At 40.3% G+C, this 20,416-nt stretch overlaps 2 protein-coding genes across 2 annotated transcripts in view; one reads left to right on the forward strand and one right to left on the reverse strand.

Moving 5' to 3' along the window:
- On the reverse strand, nucleotides 1–3,609 carry PDZD11 (PDZ domain containing 11). Its single transcript, XM_063083988.1, has 7 exons — nucleotides 3,540–3,609; nucleotides 2,919–3,018; nucleotides 2,417–2,500; nucleotides 2,099–2,155; nucleotides 1,712–1,810; nucleotides 1,417–1,477; nucleotides 1–1,256 (listed from the first exon to the last, which is right to left on the reverse strand). The coding sequence occupies exons 2-7, from the start codon at nucleotides 3,003–3,005 to the stop codon at nucleotides 1,222–1,224; spliced, it is 423 nt and encodes a 140-aa protein (XP_062940058.1). The 5' UTR covers nucleotides 3,006–3,018; nucleotides 3,540–3,609; the 3' UTR covers nucleotides 1–1,221.
- A 579-nt stretch (nucleotides 3,610–4,188) lies between these two features.
- KIF4A (kinesin family member 4A) overlaps nucleotides 4,189–20,416 on the forward strand; it is a 137,972-nt gene continuing 121,744 nt past the window's right edge. The window contains exons 1-6 of the mRNA XM_063083335.1: nucleotides 4,189–4,308; nucleotides 4,424–4,538; nucleotides 7,908–8,098; nucleotides 9,644–9,736; nucleotides 12,497–12,663; nucleotides 12,870–12,964. Coding sequence (XP_062939405.1) covers nucleotides 4,189–4,308; nucleotides 4,424–4,538; nucleotides 7,908–8,098; nucleotides 9,644–9,736; nucleotides 12,497–12,663; nucleotides 12,870–12,964 — 781 coding nt within the window. The remainder of the gene's footprint in view (nucleotides 4,309–4,423; nucleotides 4,539–7,907; nucleotides 8,099–9,643; nucleotides 9,737–12,496; nucleotides 12,664–12,869; nucleotides 12,965–20,416) is intronic.

The raw sequence follows: 20,416 nt of genomic DNA on the forward strand, positions 1-20,416 counted from the left end.
TTTATTTTATTTAAGAATTCAGATTTCCAGGGTCCATCTCATACCAACAAAATCACTCTCCAGGGAAAGGGCCTTAAATATATATTTGAGCTCCCCAGGATTCTTTCAAGGCAAATTTTGGGCCTTCATCACAGGGGCACTTCACCCCATACCCCACTAGAAAACTTTCAATTCTGAATGGGTATTTTGAACATGTCAATGGAGATGGAATAGGTGTGACCTGGAATCTCAAACAATAGATTGGGAACTAAAGATCTAAAAACATGGCATGTTATTTGGGGCTGGGGTGAGGAAAAGGAGGAAGTCAGTAGTTAGTACTACTAAACCCTACAAGTTGGAAATCAGGAACCAATTTCTTACTGCTGCCTTTGAAAAGAAATGCATTTAAGCCCCTTCTTTGGTTTATGTTCCAGATCAAAGAATTTGAGAAAGGAAAAGGGAGAATATATTAATACTATTCCCTGTAGAGAAATGTCCAAACTTCTAGGAGAAAGGGCACTGTTTCTTCCAGTACCCCTCACCCTGTGCCATTCCTTGGTTATACTGTGGCTAAGGTTTCTGGACCTCCCTAATGTTCTGGCCAGACGTAGATAGTTGTGAAGTAGGTAAATTGTTGCTTTGTTCCTTCTAGTAGCTCCTCTCTTTGGAATAGCTTTTTCTTGCCTCAAAAGCATTTTATATCCGATCAGTACCATTCAAAAGTCACACCAACATATATTCAACATTAAGTTTTACTTTTTGGGGGAGAGGATAGGAGGAGGAAGGGGCAAAAACAGGGTCTGGTTGGAGTCTCCAAAGTGTATGAGAGCTCTGGTTAATTATAAAGATGGGATGATGAGATGGCCAGGCAAATCAGATGGGAGGTCCCCAAGATACTTTTTCCTACTGATTTCTATAACAAAAATGATATGACATGTGTGAGTCCTTAGCCCACATTATTCAACATATGTCATCTGCCTTTTCCAGCTGGGTTCTCCACAGGCTAGGTTATACCTAGACATCATCACCCTTCTCCTTTCAGGGAATGAAGCTCACCTAGAAAACTAGGGAACTAAAAGTGCAGAACAGTTTGGGTAATGCAGTTGCCTAGCTATGTCCCCACCCTCCCCTCTCCACTATGCCAGAGAGTGGCTGAGAAGTAGAATTTCCCAAGTGGCTTCCTTGGGGCCTAGCCAGCTTGTCCTGGCTGATTCCACATGGAGGACTGTGGGCTGCAATTTTCTAGTGCACAGTCCTCTCTTTTTGGCGATGATAATCTGGAGGAAAGAAGAAAGAAAAGGAGGAACAGAGCAGGTTATTTTCAGGCCTGAGCTCTGAATTCCCCATCTCCAATTTGTGGGGCCTCTAGTCATCAGTATTTAAAGAGTTCCTACCTAGGACCCTGCCAGGTAAGTTAAAAAGGAGAATGGCACTTACTGTAAGGAAAGAAGCGGACACGCATGCTGATTTCACGGGCTGTCTTGAGGATCTCAACAGCCTGGAAGGAACACAGAAGCTTGTACAAATGAAGAGATAGGACCCAGGACAGAATCATGACAGGGGGAAAGGGATTTACCACTGCAACCTTCTGGGTCACTAACAGCTGCTTCCCTCCAGTATATTTCTCCAAGAGAGATGCTTTCTTATCAAGTTACAGATTAGGCTAATACTGTTCAAACTGTCCTACCTGGGATGGCTTCTTGCATTACCACAGCCCAAGTGCTGTGCTCACCTTACTATGCTCAATATCTTGGAAATCCACATCATTCACAGCTAGAACTTGGTCCCCTTCCTGAAGTCCTGCTCGATGCGCATCAGAATCAGGAATTACCTGTTGGTAAAGAGAGAATACATGTGATTGGGATGGGGTAATTTCAGAAGACTGTAAGTGAAATTCAGTGCTATTCAGATGTAAGATGCAATTGTTTTTCGGAGACAATGTAGGGAGACATGTCTTGCCAAATGTAAGTTTTAAGTGGGAAAGTGGGTGTCCCCGTTATGCCCCTTCAGTAAGTCCATCGAGTCATCCTTCTCTCAGCCCTTGGGACATCAGGTTTCTGCAATCTGATGACTTCACAAAGGCAAGTAGCTATCCATATTGCCTACCCGGCATGCACACCTTGGAGATGAAGATGCCTAGCTGGGAGGCCTTTCCTCCTCGGATGTTAAATCCCAACTGTAAGAGAAGAGTACAGAATGAGGGCTCAATATAGACCACAAACACAAGAACATCTAGTAGCATCACTGTACAATCGCTTGGCTTTTGTATCCCTCAGAGGGAGGACAGAAGTTGTGGAAATGTTATCTCAGCTTTTCTGCCCACAACAAAAAAAAGTTTCCTTACCTCCCCATCTGCTTCCTAATCTATCCCCCTCAACCATGGCCAACTTCTGGTATGGACAAATCTAGCCTGGAATAAGAGGCTCCATAAGCTCACCTGAGCTCCAGGAGGCTTCTTCAATGTGACGATTCGGGGCAGAAACTGAGTCAACTCGTTGTTGTAGTCTGGGTGGTACACTCTCTGCAAGACACAGCAATCCTAGAAATCTTACTACCAGTCTCATAATTCGTACCTACATTCATCTGGAACACTAACACATCACCCTGAAGTCAGGAAAAGGTAAAGTCATGAGTAGATGGATAGTACTGGGACATGCTAGCACTCCAGTAGCTCTCCACTTCTTCACCTCTTGCCACAATCGAAACAAGGGTTCTGAATTTCCAGAATTCACTGGTATGAATGGACCCCGGCAGGACTCTTTCATAAGAAGTTCCCAGTGAGCCCCATTGCTCAGAATCCAGCTTCTGGGTCCTCTGGCTACAACAAGGGCTAAGATTTTACTCTCCGTTTAGTTTTCTAACCCTGCAATCCTACCTTTCTTGTATCATCTCATGCCCAGAGGAAAAATTCTCTACTCAGGAATACAGATTGTTCCCACCTCATGAGGAGGAATCCATGCTGGGGGATTCTCATAGGCAGGCAGGAAAACCACCGGGTAATCATCATAAGGAATCCGGCTATCCATCTTCGGCAAGGCCCTGGAATGGAAGGGTGAATCAAAGCAGACAAAAGTGGTTCAAAAGGGACAGCACCCAGCAAGTTTCAGAAAGCAGCTCCAACCCATTCCAAGGCTGTCAGTATATGACCCCAGCCCACATCTAAGTGTTAAGATTGGAGGAGAAAAGGAAGAAAAACGAGGGAAGAAAATTATTAACTTTTCTAAACATTTTCTGGATGCCAAGCAGCCTGCTAGGTACTCTAGAGAGATGATCTCATTTCTCATAGCAATCCTGAAAAATAAATTTTACCGTCTTCATCCTAGAGAAGAGGAAATCAGGGTCGCGTCAAAAAAGATCTACTTTCCAAGCCCAAGAGAGTGCTGACTCCAACTATCCACAGGGACTCCGGGCAAGGAAGCACCCCACATTCCCTAGATGTAATTAATAATGGTGGGGTCCCCGGATCGACCCTTACTTCACCACCAGCCATCTTCCAGATCCCCGCCCGCATCCTGCCTAAGTCTAGCGCTCACGACCGCATAAACAGGGCACCACCTCACCGAGAGGAAGGCCTCAGGAACCTTAAGGTCCGGTCACCGCCAGTTCGGTCTGGGAACCGGAAGCGGACGCTTGGCTGGGTCGGAAAGGGGCGGTGCCCGGGTGAGGCGAGCCCACCCGTCCCTCCCCAAAGTGTCGTCCTGCGCGCGCCGACGTGCATGCTCCGCCCACAGGCTGTCTGCGCTCTGATTGGCTGGCGCCTCTGGGAGTGATTTGAAACTTGGCGGTGAAAGCTCCGGTTGGGACAGGGCGGTGGGAGACCGGGGAAGACCGGGGAAGGGACGTTTAACTTGGTGAGTTAAAGCGGCACACCTTGGCTCAGAATTTGCCTTTACCGGAACCTTGGCGCTTTGGTTCTTTGTTGCCGTCTCCGTTAGAGTTTTTTCTTTTCATTTCAGACGCCACTTCACTCTCGTCAGTGTCGGGCAGTCCAGTCGTGGCCAAGACTAAAGGAAAGTGAATCTCCTGAGGCAGCGATCCCCCTGAGAGGGGAGGCTGCTACTTCTCTGGCTGAGTTCCGTAATCCAGCCCACCCTACCCTCTGAGGAGGGCCGGAGCTGAGGACGCCCTCCACCCCTGCCGACCTATCAAGATTTATCAGCAAGCCTCTTCCCCACCCCCACCCCGCAGAGAAGGTGCTGGAGTAGGATCATGAAAGAAGAGGTGAAGGGAATTCCTGTAAGAGTGGCGCTGCGTTGTCGCCCTCTGGTCCCCAAAGAGATTAGCGAGGGCTGCCAGATGTGCCTTTCCTTCGTGCCCGGGGAGCCTCAGGTGCGTGGCAGAGTCCAGGGCCTGGGTCTGAATAGCTGGGGCCAAATAGCAGTAAGGGGCGTGGTCTAGTCTTGCATTTTTTTTTTTCTTATGCTTTGTCCCTTCCCTTCTCTAGGTGGTGGTTGGTACTGATAAATCCTTTACCTACGATTTTGTGTTTGACCCCTCTACTGAACAGGAAGAAGTCTTCAATACAGCAGTAGCACCACTCATAAAAGGCGTATTTAAAGGTGAGGCTGTTTAGTGCATTGAACGTTTCTTGAGCATATACTATGTGCCAAGCACTATGCTTGGGCTCGGCAAATACAGGAATAGATGAAACATGATTCCTGCCTTCAAAAAGCCCACCGTCTAATAACATTTGTGAAGCCTAATAACATTTGTGAAAGGTTCTGCACCCCTGAAGCTAGTTTTATACTGTATTTGCTTTCTGTGGTTCTGTTCATCTTTGACTTGTATATAAACCTATAAGCTCTTTGTTGGGTGCTGATGGTGATCAGTGCACCAATCTACTCGAGGCCCAGGCACGGCAAAGTTTGTTGAGGGATTCAGAGATAAACAATATAGCTTCCAGGCCTTGAAGGAGTTCAGTGTCCAGGAAGTAGGGGTGAGGTAGTTAACTACATAAATAATTTTGAATACATAAAAATATTTGAAATTTTTACACCTTTTTTTTCTAAATTTTTTTAATGTTTTGTTTTTTATTGGTTATGAATATTCATGGGGTACAAAGCAAATTGTCACCACTCGTGCCTAAGATATGATGGCCAGATCCATACTGGCAGCATGTCCATTACCACAAATTGTGAAAGTTAAAAATATACAACAGACTCAGTCCTGCTATAGAAGTAGCAATAATTTCATACAAAGTAGTATGAAAAATGATATGATGACACTAACTCTGCTTGGGGTACTTGGGGCGAATTTCACATAACAAGAAACCTTTGAGATAGGTCTCAAATGATGAGTAGAATTCTTTCAGGTGGAGAAGGGGATTTCTGAAAGCCCCTAAATACTATGGCCAGTTAATAATCTTTATTGCTGATGTTAATTTTGACCGTTTGGTTAAGGTGTTAATGGGCTGGCTTCTCCACGATAAAGTGAATTTTTTTTCCCTTTTTACATATTTGGAAGACTGTCATACAGTTCTCTTCTAATTAACCGTCTCACTTTCTTTTAGCCATTCCTGAAACAATGTGGTTTTCAGGCTTTACACTATCTAGTCATCTTCCTCAGAATGTTCCTCCACAGCTTAGTAAGAGCACTATAGTTCTACTTTCATATTCTGAACTCAGGAAACTATGAGAATTAAATTATAGTCTTTAAAGGCAATATAAAGTAAAAAGCGTTTCCAATATATGTTTGGTTGACAGTGCCCTCAGTTATAAAAACAAAGCCAGTATTTTTTATAGTTAGCTCAGCAGTGCCCTCTTGTACTCTGAACTCCTGGTACCACAGAGCCCTGAGTATTTTGTAAAAAGTGCTGAACCTTGGTTTCTCAGGTTATTGTTATCTACACATATCTGTGGTATTGCAGAAAATTATGGAACATTATTCTCCTGCCCAATAGTCATGGCAGGTGATGCCAGCAATCTATTACAGTGAAAATCTCATTTTAGCATCTTATGATCTTTCATTTAGACCAATGAATTATTTCAAAACTTCCAAGGTTTTCATTTAGATTAACACATTGTTTCAAAACTTAAAGGTTTTTCCTTCAGACTCCAAAAGTATCTTGGTAATAGTAGATAACAGATTTGACATAAATATGATGATCATTTAACAGAGAAAGCTTGCCTTGTGTTCCTTTAGAACATGTTTACCACTCTAATAAGTGACAGACTTCCCTGGGGTCGTATTTTTTTCACCTTGAAGTAAATTTTAATTTACAGTTCTTTCTACTGTGCCATGCTTACAGTTTTAGTAGCTACTATCCTATAATTAATTAGTGAGTTATAACAATTGAAGTTAAAGTGAAAATAGCCCATCTGTTGTCTAATTGTTTCCTTTTTAAATATTGCTGCAGTTGTAGCTGGGTTTATCTGCCTCTAATTTTAATCAAAACTTCAAATTTATGGGATAAAAGATAAATGCCCAAGTAACTAGTAATTTGGATTTTCTGATATGAAAAAATATAAAAAGATCTATAAAATAAACATTTTTACTGAAACTAAACTCAAATAAATATACTTTGTGGGTCTTTAGGCAAACCGTACTGATGACATAGGTGTCAACAAAAGACACAGGCACTGTTCAATAATGCATTCTATCTGATAACTTAGAAAATACAAGCAAAAAACACACACACCATTCTATTATTCAGAGATAAAAATAAAAATGTTAATAATTGATATCCTTTTGATCTTTTCCTATACATCCACTTAACAATTATTTTTAAACTGCTTTTTTTCAGTTAACTATCGTGAACATCTTTGAATGGATCATTCTTTATCAATCCTCTATAAAAGCAAAGGACATAGCATCGCATTGAAACATACTTAAATGATGATATTTCTGTGAGGAGCCTGTTAATATGATCCAGATGCATTCTGAGAGTTCAGATAGGGAGTAGATGTTTTCATTGTGAAAAACAGTGTTGCCTTTTCAGATGAAGACTCTGTCAATCAAAGAAATACATGCCAGAATTCCTTCTATTTGTGCAAATTCTAAGACTTTCATCTACTTCCCATAATTGAGAATTGCTTGAGGTAGGGAGACAGTAGAATTATAAATCTGAATGGCTTTTGAGAGTGGCTTGGTGTATTAGTCCGTTTCTGTTGCTTGTAACAAAATACATAGAACTGGGTAGTTTACAAAGAAAACAAAATTTATTGCTTACACTTTCTGAGGTGGGAAGTCCAAAGTCCAGAAAACACATTTAGTGAAGGCCTTGATGATAGTGACAGTGACTCAGGGGTCTCACATTGCAAGATAGCAGAAGCAGACAGAGGGACAGACTCTTCATGCTCCCATTTTAAAGCCCTCAGAACCACGCCCCTGACCACCATTATTAATCCATTCACTACGGCTCAGTCCTACAATCTAATCACCTCTTCAAGTCCCCACCTTTCATTAACCTTAATGGGATTTCCCACCCTTTTAACACTGTCACAGTGGGGGTCAAGTTTTGGAGGGACACTCAATCCAAGGCACTTGACCACCTTCATCTTTTAAGTGCTATCAAGAGGGGAACACATTCTGGGGTTGGTATTTTTTCTTTGCTTATTTTGAGTAGTACAAAGTCATAGTACCCACTGAACTATTCTTTGTGTCTGCTATTGCTAAGAGACTGTCTTTTTTTTTTTTTTTTTTTTTTTTTTTTTTAAAAGATGACCGGTAAGGGGATCTTAACCCCTGACTTGGTGTTGTCAGCACCACGCTCACCCAGTGAGCAACCGGCCATCCCTATATGGGATCCGAACCCGTGGCCTTGGTGTTATCAGCACCACACTCTCCCGAGTGAGCCACGGGCCGGCCCAAGAGACTGTCTTAAGAGAGCAATCTCAATTTTGTTACAAGTAATTGCCGAAGGAGATGGACTATATTGATTGGATGAAAATGTTCGAGCACCACTATGCATGTGACTTCTGTTTTGCCAGGATACAATGCAACCGTCCTAGCCTATGGGCAGACTGGCTCTGGAAAAACCTATTCAATGGGAGGTGCATACACAGCAGAGCAAGAGAATGAACCAACAGTTGGGGTCATTCCTAGGGTAATAAAACTGCTCTTTAAAGAAATTGATAAAAAGAGTGACTTCGAATTTACTCTGAAAGTGTCTTACTTGGAGGTAAGTGATTTATCTTTAAATATTCTTAATTCAAAATTATCTTTGGGTAGAAAAATAAATCCAAGTCAGGTTTTTTCTGGCATGACTCAAATTAGTTAATTGCTTTTAATAAATTGATAGAGAAAACTTACTGGCTCAGTTTGATCTGTCTCCAACCCAATTCTTTTACAGTCTGTTTAATCTGATTGTTAGAGGAATTGGCATTGCCATATAAAAAGATGATAGGAATTCTTTAATTCCAGTTGGGCCTCTATTACTGATTTCCTGTAGAGTCTGCAGAAAACTGATTTCCCTTTACTGTTTTGAGTCTTAACTGATAATGCAGCTACTTCATGAAGAATGTAATAAAAATCAGGTAAAATATTGAGCTGTATAAGTGGTGATAAAGTGTGTTTATTCAACAGATATTTATTGAGCACGTACTATGTGCCAGACCCCATTCTGGGCACTTGGATATATCAGGTATTTGAGATATATCGGTAAACAAAACAGATAATAATCCCTGCCCTTATGGGAGTTTGCATTCTAGTGTATGTCAGTATACAAGTAGATTGACCATTTATATCTAACCTCATGACACCAAAAACACATGTTTAGGGAACTTATGGCTTCTGGGAAACTAGCTGGTTGGTTTCATAGCAGTGATGTCTTATCTTTAAGGAGCAACAATTAAACTTATATAATTTAAGCATGCAATTATAAATTATATGTGAATACTTCATCCTGATCTTGAGTCTCAATACGTTAACAGGTATAGGATGTATAGAGTCGGATGAGGGGGTGTTAAACATCATTAAGATTAGCCTTCTTGAGTCTCTTGATTAACCCAGTTGTGGCCAAAGTAATTGAATATAAAAATAACTTGGGGGCTGGCCAGTTAGCTCAGTTGGTTAGAGCGGGGTGTTATAACACAAAGTCAAGGGTTCAGATCCTCGTACTGGCCAACCGCCAACAAAAATATTTGCTATTATTACTGTTGCTATTGTTTAATATGCCAGGTTCCTAAGGCTTTTGTTTTTTTGATGTTTTTGTAGACGGTAGGAACCTGGCATGTTAAACAATGGCAACAGCAATAATAGCAAATATAGTGCTTACTATATGCTAAACGCTGTTCTAAGTACTTAAAGTTCTGCTTGGTGTTGAAATATTCTTTGCCACTTCTCCATTGCTTCCCACCTCCACCCCTCAACTAAGGGCCTGTTGTTCACATTTTATTGGTGAAGGTAGTGCCTTAATGACATGGTCAAAGAACTGAATTTGGGTACCCATGTAACTTTTTGTGTGTCTGCTATTCCTGAGACTCTGTCTTAAGAGAACAGTCTCAATTTTGTTACAAGTAATATGTGAATTCATTCTGGTAAAATATCAAATGATTACATATAGGATTAAAGTCCTTTTCTTAATTCTAAAAATGATACATGTTCATTGTAAACAAATTTTTAAATACAAAAAGTCACAAAGAATTTTAAAAATTATGTATAATCTCACCACCCAGAGATGATCACTGTTAACGTCTTGTTCTTGCCACTTTATTTTCAATGATAGATTTACAATGAAGAAATTTTGGATCTTCTATGCCCATCTCGTGAGAAAGCCTCTCAAATAAATATACGGGAGGATCCAAAGGAAGGCATTAAGGTATGTGTCTCTCATTCAATATTATTTAAAAATGTTAGCAACTACTAAAGTTCACATCTCTTCTATTTGCCATGTGGTTTTATTTTTTTTTTATTATTTTTTTTTTTTTCGTGACCGGCACTCAGCCAGTGAGTGCACCGGTCATTCCTATATAGGATCCGAACCCGTGGCGGGAGCGTCGCCACGCTCCCAGCGCAGCACTCTACCGAGTGCGCCACAGGCTCGGCCCTGCCATGTGGTTTTAAATGACTACTAACATCTCAGTCTTTCGGATTTTGTTAATCCTAATTCCCTTTGTTAATCTAGAATTCCTAGAGCTCTTGTAGGGAAGGAAGGAAGGACTCACATTGAGTTTTATCACCTTCCTGTTACTTCTTAAAGGAATGTTAATATCAATTAAATATTTATTAATTATTTATAGAGTTCTGAGGCTGAGCTATCCAGTATGGTAACCACTAGCCACAAGTGGCTATTTAAATTTAAATTAATTAAATTGAGTAAAATTTAAAATTCAGTTCTTCAGGCACACTAGCCTCACACATATCAAGTGCTGAATAGCTACCTGTGGCTAGTGGCTACCTTATTGGGACAGATCCGATGCAGAGTATATCCATAATCACAGAAAATTCTTTTGGACAGCACTGTAGTAGACATTGTGCTAGGCTTTGCGATGATATTTAAAAAGTCAAAAATTAGATAATATAAAATTTTTTTAATTTATAAGTATCATAGGAAGAAGAGATCAGTTATTTGAGAGCCTTCTGCCACATGGTATAGATGCATGATAAGGAGCTAGAGCTGAACAGAAAATGTGAGGCAAGATTGGGAGTTTCATATGTGGAAGAGGACCAAATCCACAAGACAGTGTTGAAAACAGAGAGCTTCAGTATTCAAGCGTGGGAGAATCAAAGGCTTTAAGTGGGTGAGAACAGGTAGTACAGACTTGGGAAAACTTGGAAAAATAGTATCTTACCCATCTTCTCCTTCCCCTCTTCCTCTGCACAAAGCTAAAAAGAAAGGTGAAGGTTTGGGTACAGGTGAGGGGCAGGTGCCTGTGCTCCAAAATTTTTCTTCCTTCTGGATTAAGTTGTTAGCCAGGGACTAAAGGAAGTGTTGAAGGATCAGGCCTGATGAGTTTGGAACACAGAAAGATGATTTGGATGGTGGGGATAAGAAACCTGGGCAAATGCATGCTATCACCAGAAAGAATGTTAGTACTGAGCCAGCTCTTGACCCTCTTCCAAGATCTTTTATATGCCCTGTGCTAAGGCAGGAATTAAATCCCAAGCATTGTTTGAGGTGAGATTTGTAGTACAAAGAAGTGTGGGTTCTTGACACAAATAGGGGTGGGTAAGGACAAGTTTGTAAGCACTCTGATGGGATGGATGGGATTTAAGTAGAGAAAAGAAATAAGGATATTCCTATAGTAAGGACTAGCTTCAACAGGAAAGCAGAAAATATACACCTGGGAGTAACAAGAGTAGACCAGTCCATGTGGATTAGAGGATTTGTGCTGGGAAGTAACACGAGATATGTTAGGACCAGATTATGAAGCCAGGCTAAAGAGCTTAGTTTCTATCCCTGTGAACAGTATATAAACTATTTAATATTTCCAAGTAAGGGTCGCTGTGGCTACTTCTACCAAGTTTTTGTCTTATGTGTGTATCTCTCCAACTATATTAGCTCCTGGAGATTAGGAGAGTATTTTAAAATCTCATTGTATCCTCATTAAGTAGCACAGGGCTTAGTAGTTTGGTGACATTTTAGGAAGCAAGATTTTAGGAAGACTAAACAGAAATGGGTTGAAAAGGAGAAAGATTAGGATGAGGGAGACCAGTTGGGGAAACTATTGCCTTATTTTTCAGACGTAAAGTAATATGGGCCTGGACTAGGCAAGCAGATGTGGAAAGGAAAAAGAAGTGATGGATTCCAAAGAAGAATGACTACAGTTGGTGATAGATGGGATATAGAGGAATGAGAGGAGGTGATCTAAGGTTTTAAGAATATGAGAATAGAGATATTAATAGAAATGGAGAAGTAGTAGAATCGGTGTTGGTGGAAGGAAGATGAGTTTGGTTTATAATTTACTGATTTCAAAATATAAGTAGCAGACAGTTAGAAATAAAGGACTAGACATTAGGGCCACACATGTAGGTTTGGGAGCTATGGAGTAATAAAATCACAGCATATTGGGGCTAGAAGGGACTTCATCATCGTCTAGTCCAATCCCCCCAGAGGTTCCAAGAGATTTCTACTTGTATAAGTTCTCCCAGGTAGATACAGTACCAAGCCTGGGACCCTGTTTTCCTGGCTTCCTAATCCGGTGTGAACTGTACCATGCTATTTCCTCAAGTGAAAATGGAAGTATAAAATGGGTCAGAGGTACAGGAAGGAGCAGGGGGTCCAATGGAGGAGAAAGTAGCAAAGAGAAATACCATAGCTGTTTGTGTTGCACATTGCACTCCTTGGATCCAAAGTTTATTTCACTTGGAGCTCCCCGGAAGGCATATAGCCATTGCTACCTTAAAATCTAGAGATCTTTTCTAGCTCCAGTATTGGCTAGCACCCTTGTTTCTGAAGTTTGTAAGGTAGATTGCAGACCTTGATTTCCAGTGATCTTCACAGAGTTGCTAGTTAAAACAGTCCTCATTACCATTCTCCTGGAACATCAAGGTATTTTTTTAAAACACCAGTCTTTATATTTTTGATCAAGCATTTGAAGTATGAGTCATAAGGAAATTTTTTCTTTCTTGGAATTAGATTGTGGGACTCACTGAGAAGACTGTTTTAGTTGCCCTGGATACTGTTTCCTGCTTGGAGCAGGGCAACAACTGTAGGACTGTGGCCTCCACCGCTATGAACTCCCAGTCATCCCGATCTCACGCCATCTTTACAATCTCCATAGAGCAAAGAAAGAAAAGTGACAAGTAAGTTACAATGTTAGTTCTGTTAAGGTTGAATATTAGGCTGCTTCTTCAATTGATTTGACAAATTATCAGACATCAGTATTGTGACCAATGGAGCCATTTTGACTGACTTGAAAGAAAATGAGAGACAGCAGGTCAGCTTTGATACTCAACTACCCTCAAGCTTGTGTACCATTCTCACATGTGTCTTTCTGTCATTATCACAGGAATAGCAGCTTTCGTGCCAAGCTGCATCTTGTAGACCTTGCTGGATCAGAAAGGCAAAAGAAAACCAAGGCTGAAGGGGATCGTCTAAAAGAGGGTGAGAAAGTAATTAAGGTCACAGTTGTAGATAAAAACTTCTAGTACTCTGTTGGTATTGTTGGTGTTTTGACTGGAATATTTCAGATCCCATTATAATAGTAACTACAATTCAAGTTTGAGGCTGATTTCAGAAATAGTGTAAAATTGTTTCTTTCCCCTGCACTCATTCTCTAATGTAGATATGAGGTTTAGATCTGGCCCATGGTTTGATTTCATCTGGTCTAGGCAAGTTTTAGTTTTTGTTTTGTTTTGTTTTACCCCCACCTACTTGTAAAGTCAATATCCTGATTATGTCATTTCAAGTATTCACTATCCCATCCAGATGCTATCACATATAAACCTTATCAGCATGGTTTCCATATCTTCATTCATGTTGCTAGATTTAAATGATGAAGCTCCTAAGGCTAGAAGAACCGTGTGGTGTGTGCTATTAGACACCTTTATCTAGCATGATAATGACTTGGTAATCTGCATGTTTTGAGATTGGTCTTTCAAGCAATTATTAATCGATGTAATAAAAATTAACATCCAGCTCTTATTTCTCAATTTTGTTTTAAAGATCTTAAAAGATTTCATCAAATTCCTTGCTAAGTCCAGATATACTGTCTACCGTAATTCTCATAGCTACCAGATTAGTAGCAATACAAAAAAGAAAAAAAGATTAGCCTAAATTGACTTTTTCTTAGTGACTTCAAGCTGGATTCTAGTGGTTGTTCTTCCATTTCTAGGTTCTTGCGAGCCATCCCTGTAATAACCGATTCTAGACTTATATCAAACTCACTGGTCTGTAATTTGTAGAATTAACTTTTACCCCTTTTTTGAAAATTGAAATTACATCTGCCCGGTCTTCTGGAACATCTTTCTCTGTGATTCCTCAAAGATCAATGACATAGCTTCAGAAGTCTTATTTGAAATTACTCAGTTCCCTCAGCTATAATTCATCTGGTCCAAGATATTTGAATTCTTGTTAAAGTAGTTGGGTTCTCACTTACTACCTCTTTACCCACACTGGGCTTCAGTTCCCTCATGGGAACTGAGAAGGCAGAAGCAAAAATAGTAATTGAGGAATTTTTCCTCTTTGTCATTTATCATTATTATACTACAGGTACAGGGCAGAAACCTATTTCTTCCTCACTCAGCTTTTTATTCTGAATGTATTTGGAAGTGCCCTTTTTGCTCTATTTTTGCACTTTGAGATTTAGCCTTCTTAATACTGTTTTTAGAGGTTCTTATACCTTCCTTTTTTTTTTTTTTTTTTTTTGTTTATTTATTTATTTATTTTTTTAATTTTATTTTGTCAATATACATTGTGGCTGATTATTGCTCCCCATCACCAAAACCTCCCTCCCTTCTCCCTCCCCCCTCCCCCCCAACAATGTCCTTTCTGTTTGCTTGTCGTATCAACTTCAAGTAATTGTGGTTGTTATATCTTCCTCCCCCCCACCCCCGGTTTCTTTGTGTGTGTGTGTGTGTGTGTGTGTGTGTGTGTGTGTGTGTGTGTGTGTGTGTGTGTGTGTGTGTGTGAATTTATATATTAATTTTTAGCTCCCACCAATAAGTGAGAACATATGGTATTTCTCTTTCTGTGCCTGACTTGTTTCACTTAATATAATTCTCTCAAGGTCCATCCATGTTGTTGCAAATGGCAGTATTTCATTCGTTTTTATAGCTGAGTAGTATTCCATTGTGTAGATGTACCACATTTTCCGTATCCACTCATCTGATGATGGGCATTTGGGCTGGTTCCAACTCTTGGCTATTGTAAAGAGTGCTGCGATAAACATTGGGGAACAGGTATACCTTCGACTTGATGATTTCCATTCCTCTGGGTATATTCCCAGCAGTGGGATAGCTGGGTCGTATGGTAGATCTATCTGCAATTGCTTGAGGAACCTCCATACCATTTTCCATAGAGGCTGCACCATTTTGCAGTCCCACCAACAATGTATGAGAGTTCCTTTTTCTCCGCAACCTCGCCAGCATTTATCGTTCAGAGTCTTTTGGATTTTAGCCATCCTAACTGGGGTTAGATGGTATCTCAATGTGGTTTTGATTTGCATTTCCCGGATGCTGAGTGATGTTGAGCATTTTTTCATATGTCTGTTGGCTATTTGTATATCTTCCTTAGAGAAATGCCTACTTAGCTCTTTTGCCCATTTTTTAATTGGGTAGCTTGTTTTCTTCTTGTAAAGTTGTTTGAGTTCCTTATATATTCTGGATATTAATCCTTTATCAGATGTATATTTTGCAAATATTTTCTCCCACTCTGTTGGTTGTCTTTTAACTCTTTTAATTGTTTCTTTTGCTGTGCAGAAGCTTTTTAGTTTGATATAATCCCATTTGTTTATTTTTCCTTTGGTTGCCCGTGCTTTTGGGGTCGTATTCATGAAGTCTGTGCCCAGTCCTATTTCCTGAAGTGTTTCTCCTATGTTTTCTTTAAGAAGTTTTATTGTTTCAAGGTGTATATTTAAATCCGTAATCCATTTTGAGTTGATTTTAGTATACGGTGAGAGGTATGGATCTAGTTTCATTCTCCTGCATATGGATATCCAGTTATCCCAGCACCATTTGCTGAAGAGGCAGTCCCTTCGCCAGTGAATAGGCTTGGTGCCTTTGTCAAAGATCAGATGAAAGTAAGTGTGTGGGTTGATTTCCGGATTCTCTATTCTATTCCATTGGTCAGTGTGTCTGTTTTTATGCCAGTACCATACTGTTTTGGTTATTATAGCTTTGTAGTATAGCTTAAAGTCAGGTAGTGTTATGCCTCCAGCTTTATTTTTTTTGCTCAGCATTGCTTTGGCTATGCGTGGTCTTTTATTGTTCCATATAAATGTCTGGATAGTTTTTTCCATTTCTGAGAAAAATGTCTTTGGAATTTTGATGGGGATTGCATTGAATTTGTATATCACTTTGGGTAGTATGGACATTTTCACTATGTTGATTCTTCCAATCCAAGAGCATGGGATATCTTTCCATCTTCTTATATCCTCTCTAATTTCTCTCAGCAGTGGTTTGTAGTTCTCATTATAGAGATTTTTCACATCCTTGGTTAACTCAATTCCTAAGTATTTTATTTTTTTGGTGGCTATTGTAAATGGGCAGGCTTTCTTGATTTCTCGTTCTGCATGTTCACTATTGGAGAAAAGAAATGCTACTGATTTTTGTGTGTTGATTTTGTATCCTGCTACTGTGCTGAAATCATTTATCAATTCCAAGAGTTTTTTTGTAGAGGTTTTAGGCTGTTCGATATATAGGATCATGTCATCTGCAAACAGGGACAGTTTGACTTCATCTTTTCCAATCTGGATGCCCTTTATTTCCTTCTCTTCTCTGATTGCTCTGGCTAGTACTTCCAACACTATGTTGAATAGGAGTGGTGAGAGTGGGCATCCTTGTCTAGTTCCTGTTCTTAAAGGAAAAGCTTTCAGCTTTTCCCCATTCAGGATGATATTGGCAGTGGGTTTGGCATATATGGCTTTCATTATGTTGAGATACTTTCCCTCTATATCTAACTTATAGAGGGTCTTTGTCATGAATGAGTGCTGAACTTTATCAAATGCTTTTTCAGCATCTATAGAGATGATCATATGGTCCTTGTGTTTGACTTTATTAATATGGTGTATCACATTTATTGATTTGCGTATGTTGAACCAACCTTGCATCCCTGGGATGAATCCCACTTGATCATGATGAATAATTTTTCGTATGTGTTGCTGTATTCTGTTTGCTAGTATTTTAGTGAGGATTTTTGCATCTATATTCATCAAGGATATCGGCCTGTAGTTTTCTTTTTTGGTTATATCTTTACCTGCTTTTGGTATCAGGATGATGTTTGCTTCATAGAATGAGTTTGGGAGATTTGCGTCTGTTTCAATCTTTTGGAATAGTTTGTAAAGAATCGGTGTCAATTCCTCTTTGAATGTTTGGTAAAATTCTGCTGTGAATCCATCTGGTCCTGGGCTTTTCTTTGTTGGGAGCCTTCTGATAACAGCTTCAATCTCCTTTATTGTTATTGGTCTTTTCAAATTTTCTGCGTCTTATTGGTTCAGTTTTGGGAGCTTGTGTGTGTCCAGAAATTTATCCATTTCCTCCAGATTTTCAAATTTGTTGGCATATAGTTGTATATAGTAGTCTCGAATGATTCCTTGTATTTCAGATGAATCAGTTGTAATATCGCCTTTTTCATTTCTAATATTTGTTATTTGAGTCTTCTCTCTTCTTTTTTTTGTTAGCCATGCTAATGGCTTTTCAATTTTATTTATCTTTTCAAAAAACCAACTTTTTGATTCGTTGATCTTTTGAATTGTTTTTTGGTTTTCAATTTCATTCAGTTCTGCTCTGATCTTAGTGATTTCTTTCCGTCTGCTAACTTTAGGTTTGGATTGTTCTTGTTTTTCTAGTTCTTTAAGGTGAAGTGTTACGTTGTTCACTTGCCATCTTTCTATTCTTCTGAAGTGAGCGTTTAATGCAATAAATTTTCCCCTCAATACTGCTTTTGCAGTATCCCACAGGTTTTGGTATGATGTATCATTGTTTTCATTAGTTTCAATAAATTTTTTGATTCCCTGCTTGATTTCTTCTTGGACCCATGTGTCATTAATTAGAATGCTGTTTAATTTCCATGTCTTTGTATAGTTTCCAGAGTTTCGTTTGGTATTAATTTCTAGTTTTAATCCATTGTGGTCTGAGAAGATACATGGGATAATTCCAATTTTTTTGAATTTATTGAGACTTGATTTGTGACCTAATATGTGATCTATCCTGGAGAATGATCCATGTGCTGATGAGAAGAATGAATATTCTGAGGTTGTTGGGTGGAATGTTCTGTAGATATCTGCCAATTCCAATTGGTCTAGAGTCTTGTTTAGATCTTGTGTTTCTCTACTGGTTCTTTGCCTAGATGATCTGTCTAATATTGACAGTGGGGTGTTCAGGTCCCCTGCTATTATGGTATTAGTGTGTATTTCCTTCTTTAGGTCTAATAGAGTTTGTTTTATAAATCTGGCTGCTCCAACATTGGGTGCGTACATATTTATGATTGTTATGTCTTCTTGATGGATCAGTCCTTTTATCATTAAGTAGTGTCCCTCATTGTCTCTTTTTATGGTTTTTAGTTTAAAGTCTATTTTGTCAGATATAAGAATAGCTACTCCAGCTCGTTTTTTCTTTTCTGTTTGCATGGTAAATCTTTATCCATCCTTTCACTTTTAGTCTGTGTGAATCTTTATGGGTGAGGTGGGTCTCTTGTAGGCAGCATATAGTTGGGTCCTGCTTTTTGATCCAGTCAGCCAGTCTGTGTCTTTTAATTGGGGAATTTAAGCCTTTTACATTAAGAGTTGTTATTGAAAGGTGTTGATTTATTCCTAGCATTTTACTGGTTGTTTGGTTGTCTTAGGTGTCTTTTGTTCCTTGCTTTCTGATTTACTGTTTGGTTTCTGTGTTTGTTGGTTTCTTAGGTTGTAGATAGTGTTTTTGTTTGATTGTTTTCTCTTCATGAATGCCATTTTTATTATACTAGCGGGTTTAGATTTTTCTTGGGTTTTTATGGCAGTGGTAGTTATTTTTCAGGAACCAAACCCAGTACTCCCTTGAGGATTTCTTGTAAGGGTGGTCGTGTGGTAGTGAACTCCCGCAGTTTTTGTTTGTCTGAGAAATATACTATTTGCCCTTCACTTTGGAAGGATAGCCTTGCAGGGTAGAGTATTCTTGGCTGGCAATCTTTGTCTTTTAGTATTTTGAAAATATCATCCCATTCCTTTCTAGCTTTTAGGGTTTATGATGAAAAGTCTGATGTTAACCTGATTGGGGCTCCCTTATAGGTGATTTGACGCTTCTCTCTTGCAGCTTTTAAGATTCTCTCTTTGTTTCTGAGTTTTGCCAATTTGACTATGACATGTCTTGGAGAAGGTCTTTTTGGGTTGAATGCATTTGGTGATCGTTGAGCTTCCTGGATGTGAAGATCTGTGATTTTTCCTATACCTGGGAAGTTTTCTGCCACTATTTTGTTGAATATGTTTTCTATGGAATCTCCATTCTCCTCCCCTTCTGGAATACCCATGACTCGGATATTTGATCGCTTAAGGTTGTCTGATATCTCTCTCAGATTTTCTTCAATGTCCTTGATTCTTTTTACTTTCTTTTTGTCTGCTTGTGTTATTTCAAACAGCCCATCTTCAAGTTCAGAGGTTCTCTCTTCAACTTCTGCAAGCCTGCTGGTTAAACTCTCCATTGTGTTTTTTATTTCGCTGAATAACTTCTTCAGTTCAGCAAGTTCTGCTACATTTTTTTTCAGGACATTGATTTCCTTGTACATTTCCTCTTTCAGATCCTGTATGCTTTTCCTCATTTCATCATGATGTCTAGCTGAGTTTTCTTGTATCTCATTCAGTTTCCTTAGAATTATCACTCGAAATTCCTTGTCAGTTATTTCAAGGGCTTCTTGTTCTATAGGATCTAGAGTTTGAGATTTATTAACTTTTGGTGGTGTACTTTCTTGATTTTTTGTATTTCTGGTATCTTTTTTTTGGTGTTTATTCATTGTGGCAGGGGGTTTCACAGTCCACCGGTTTGAGACTAATGACTAACTAGGATGTTGCTGTGGTTGCCAATTTTGTATGGGTATGGCTCCCTCCGTGACTGCTCAGTTGTCCTCTAGTGCCTTGTGTGTGTGGTTGCCTCGGGTCTTGGGCTTCTCCGGGGAGCCACCTTTCTGGTCAGCTTGGACTCTGCTGGGCTGGTGGCTCACGTACCACAGGGTGTGTGATCTCTGTTGAGCTTTCACTTCCCGTGCAGGACTTCTCCCTGTTCCGTGTGCTCTGACCCAGGCTGTTAGATCGTGCAGTGGCAACCCCACCGGGTGTGTGGTTTCTGTCGAGTCTCTGCCTCCGTGGCCGCACGTCTCCCCACTCTGTGTGCACTGTGCTGGGCTGGGGCGTGTCTTCTGCAACCCTCGTCTATCAGCTGGGCCTTCAAGACCCTGCTCGGCACCACCTCGCCCAGGAAGTCTACCAGGTTTCTGGTAGGCACAGACGACCAGTCACTCTGGGTGCCTTTGTAGCACTGTGTAGATCTTTCTCGGGTCTTGTTCACCTTTGTATCCCCCCAGCATAGACCGAATCTAGTGCCCGCCTGCAGCCAGCTCTCTGGCAGGTTCAAGCGGACCTGGGAACTCTCCTACCACACTATTCCCAACCAGAAATTCGTTAGGCTTTTTTCCGAACTGGTGGCTGCAGAGATGGTATCTGCCTCCCAGTAACAGGAAGTTTACCGGGGGCCAGAGTCCAGGGTGTGGTGGAGTGACAGTCGGCCCGCCCATACTTCCTTGCCCTCCCGACACTGGCTGGGGACGCCCCACGCCACCAACCCGCCAGAGAACCATGGAGGGAGTGGGAGGAGAGGCCGGCCCACAGGCTCCGGAAAGCCCCGCGCCAGGCCAAGCAGGTGGGAAGGC

Source organism: Cynocephalus volans, chromosome X (genome assembly GCF_027409185.1).
Source record: "Cynocephalus volans isolate mCynVol1 chromosome X, mCynVol1.pri, whole genome shotgun sequence".
Taxonomy (NCBI): domain Eukaryota; kingdom Metazoa; phylum Chordata; class Mammalia; order Dermoptera; family Cynocephalidae; genus Cynocephalus; species Cynocephalus volans.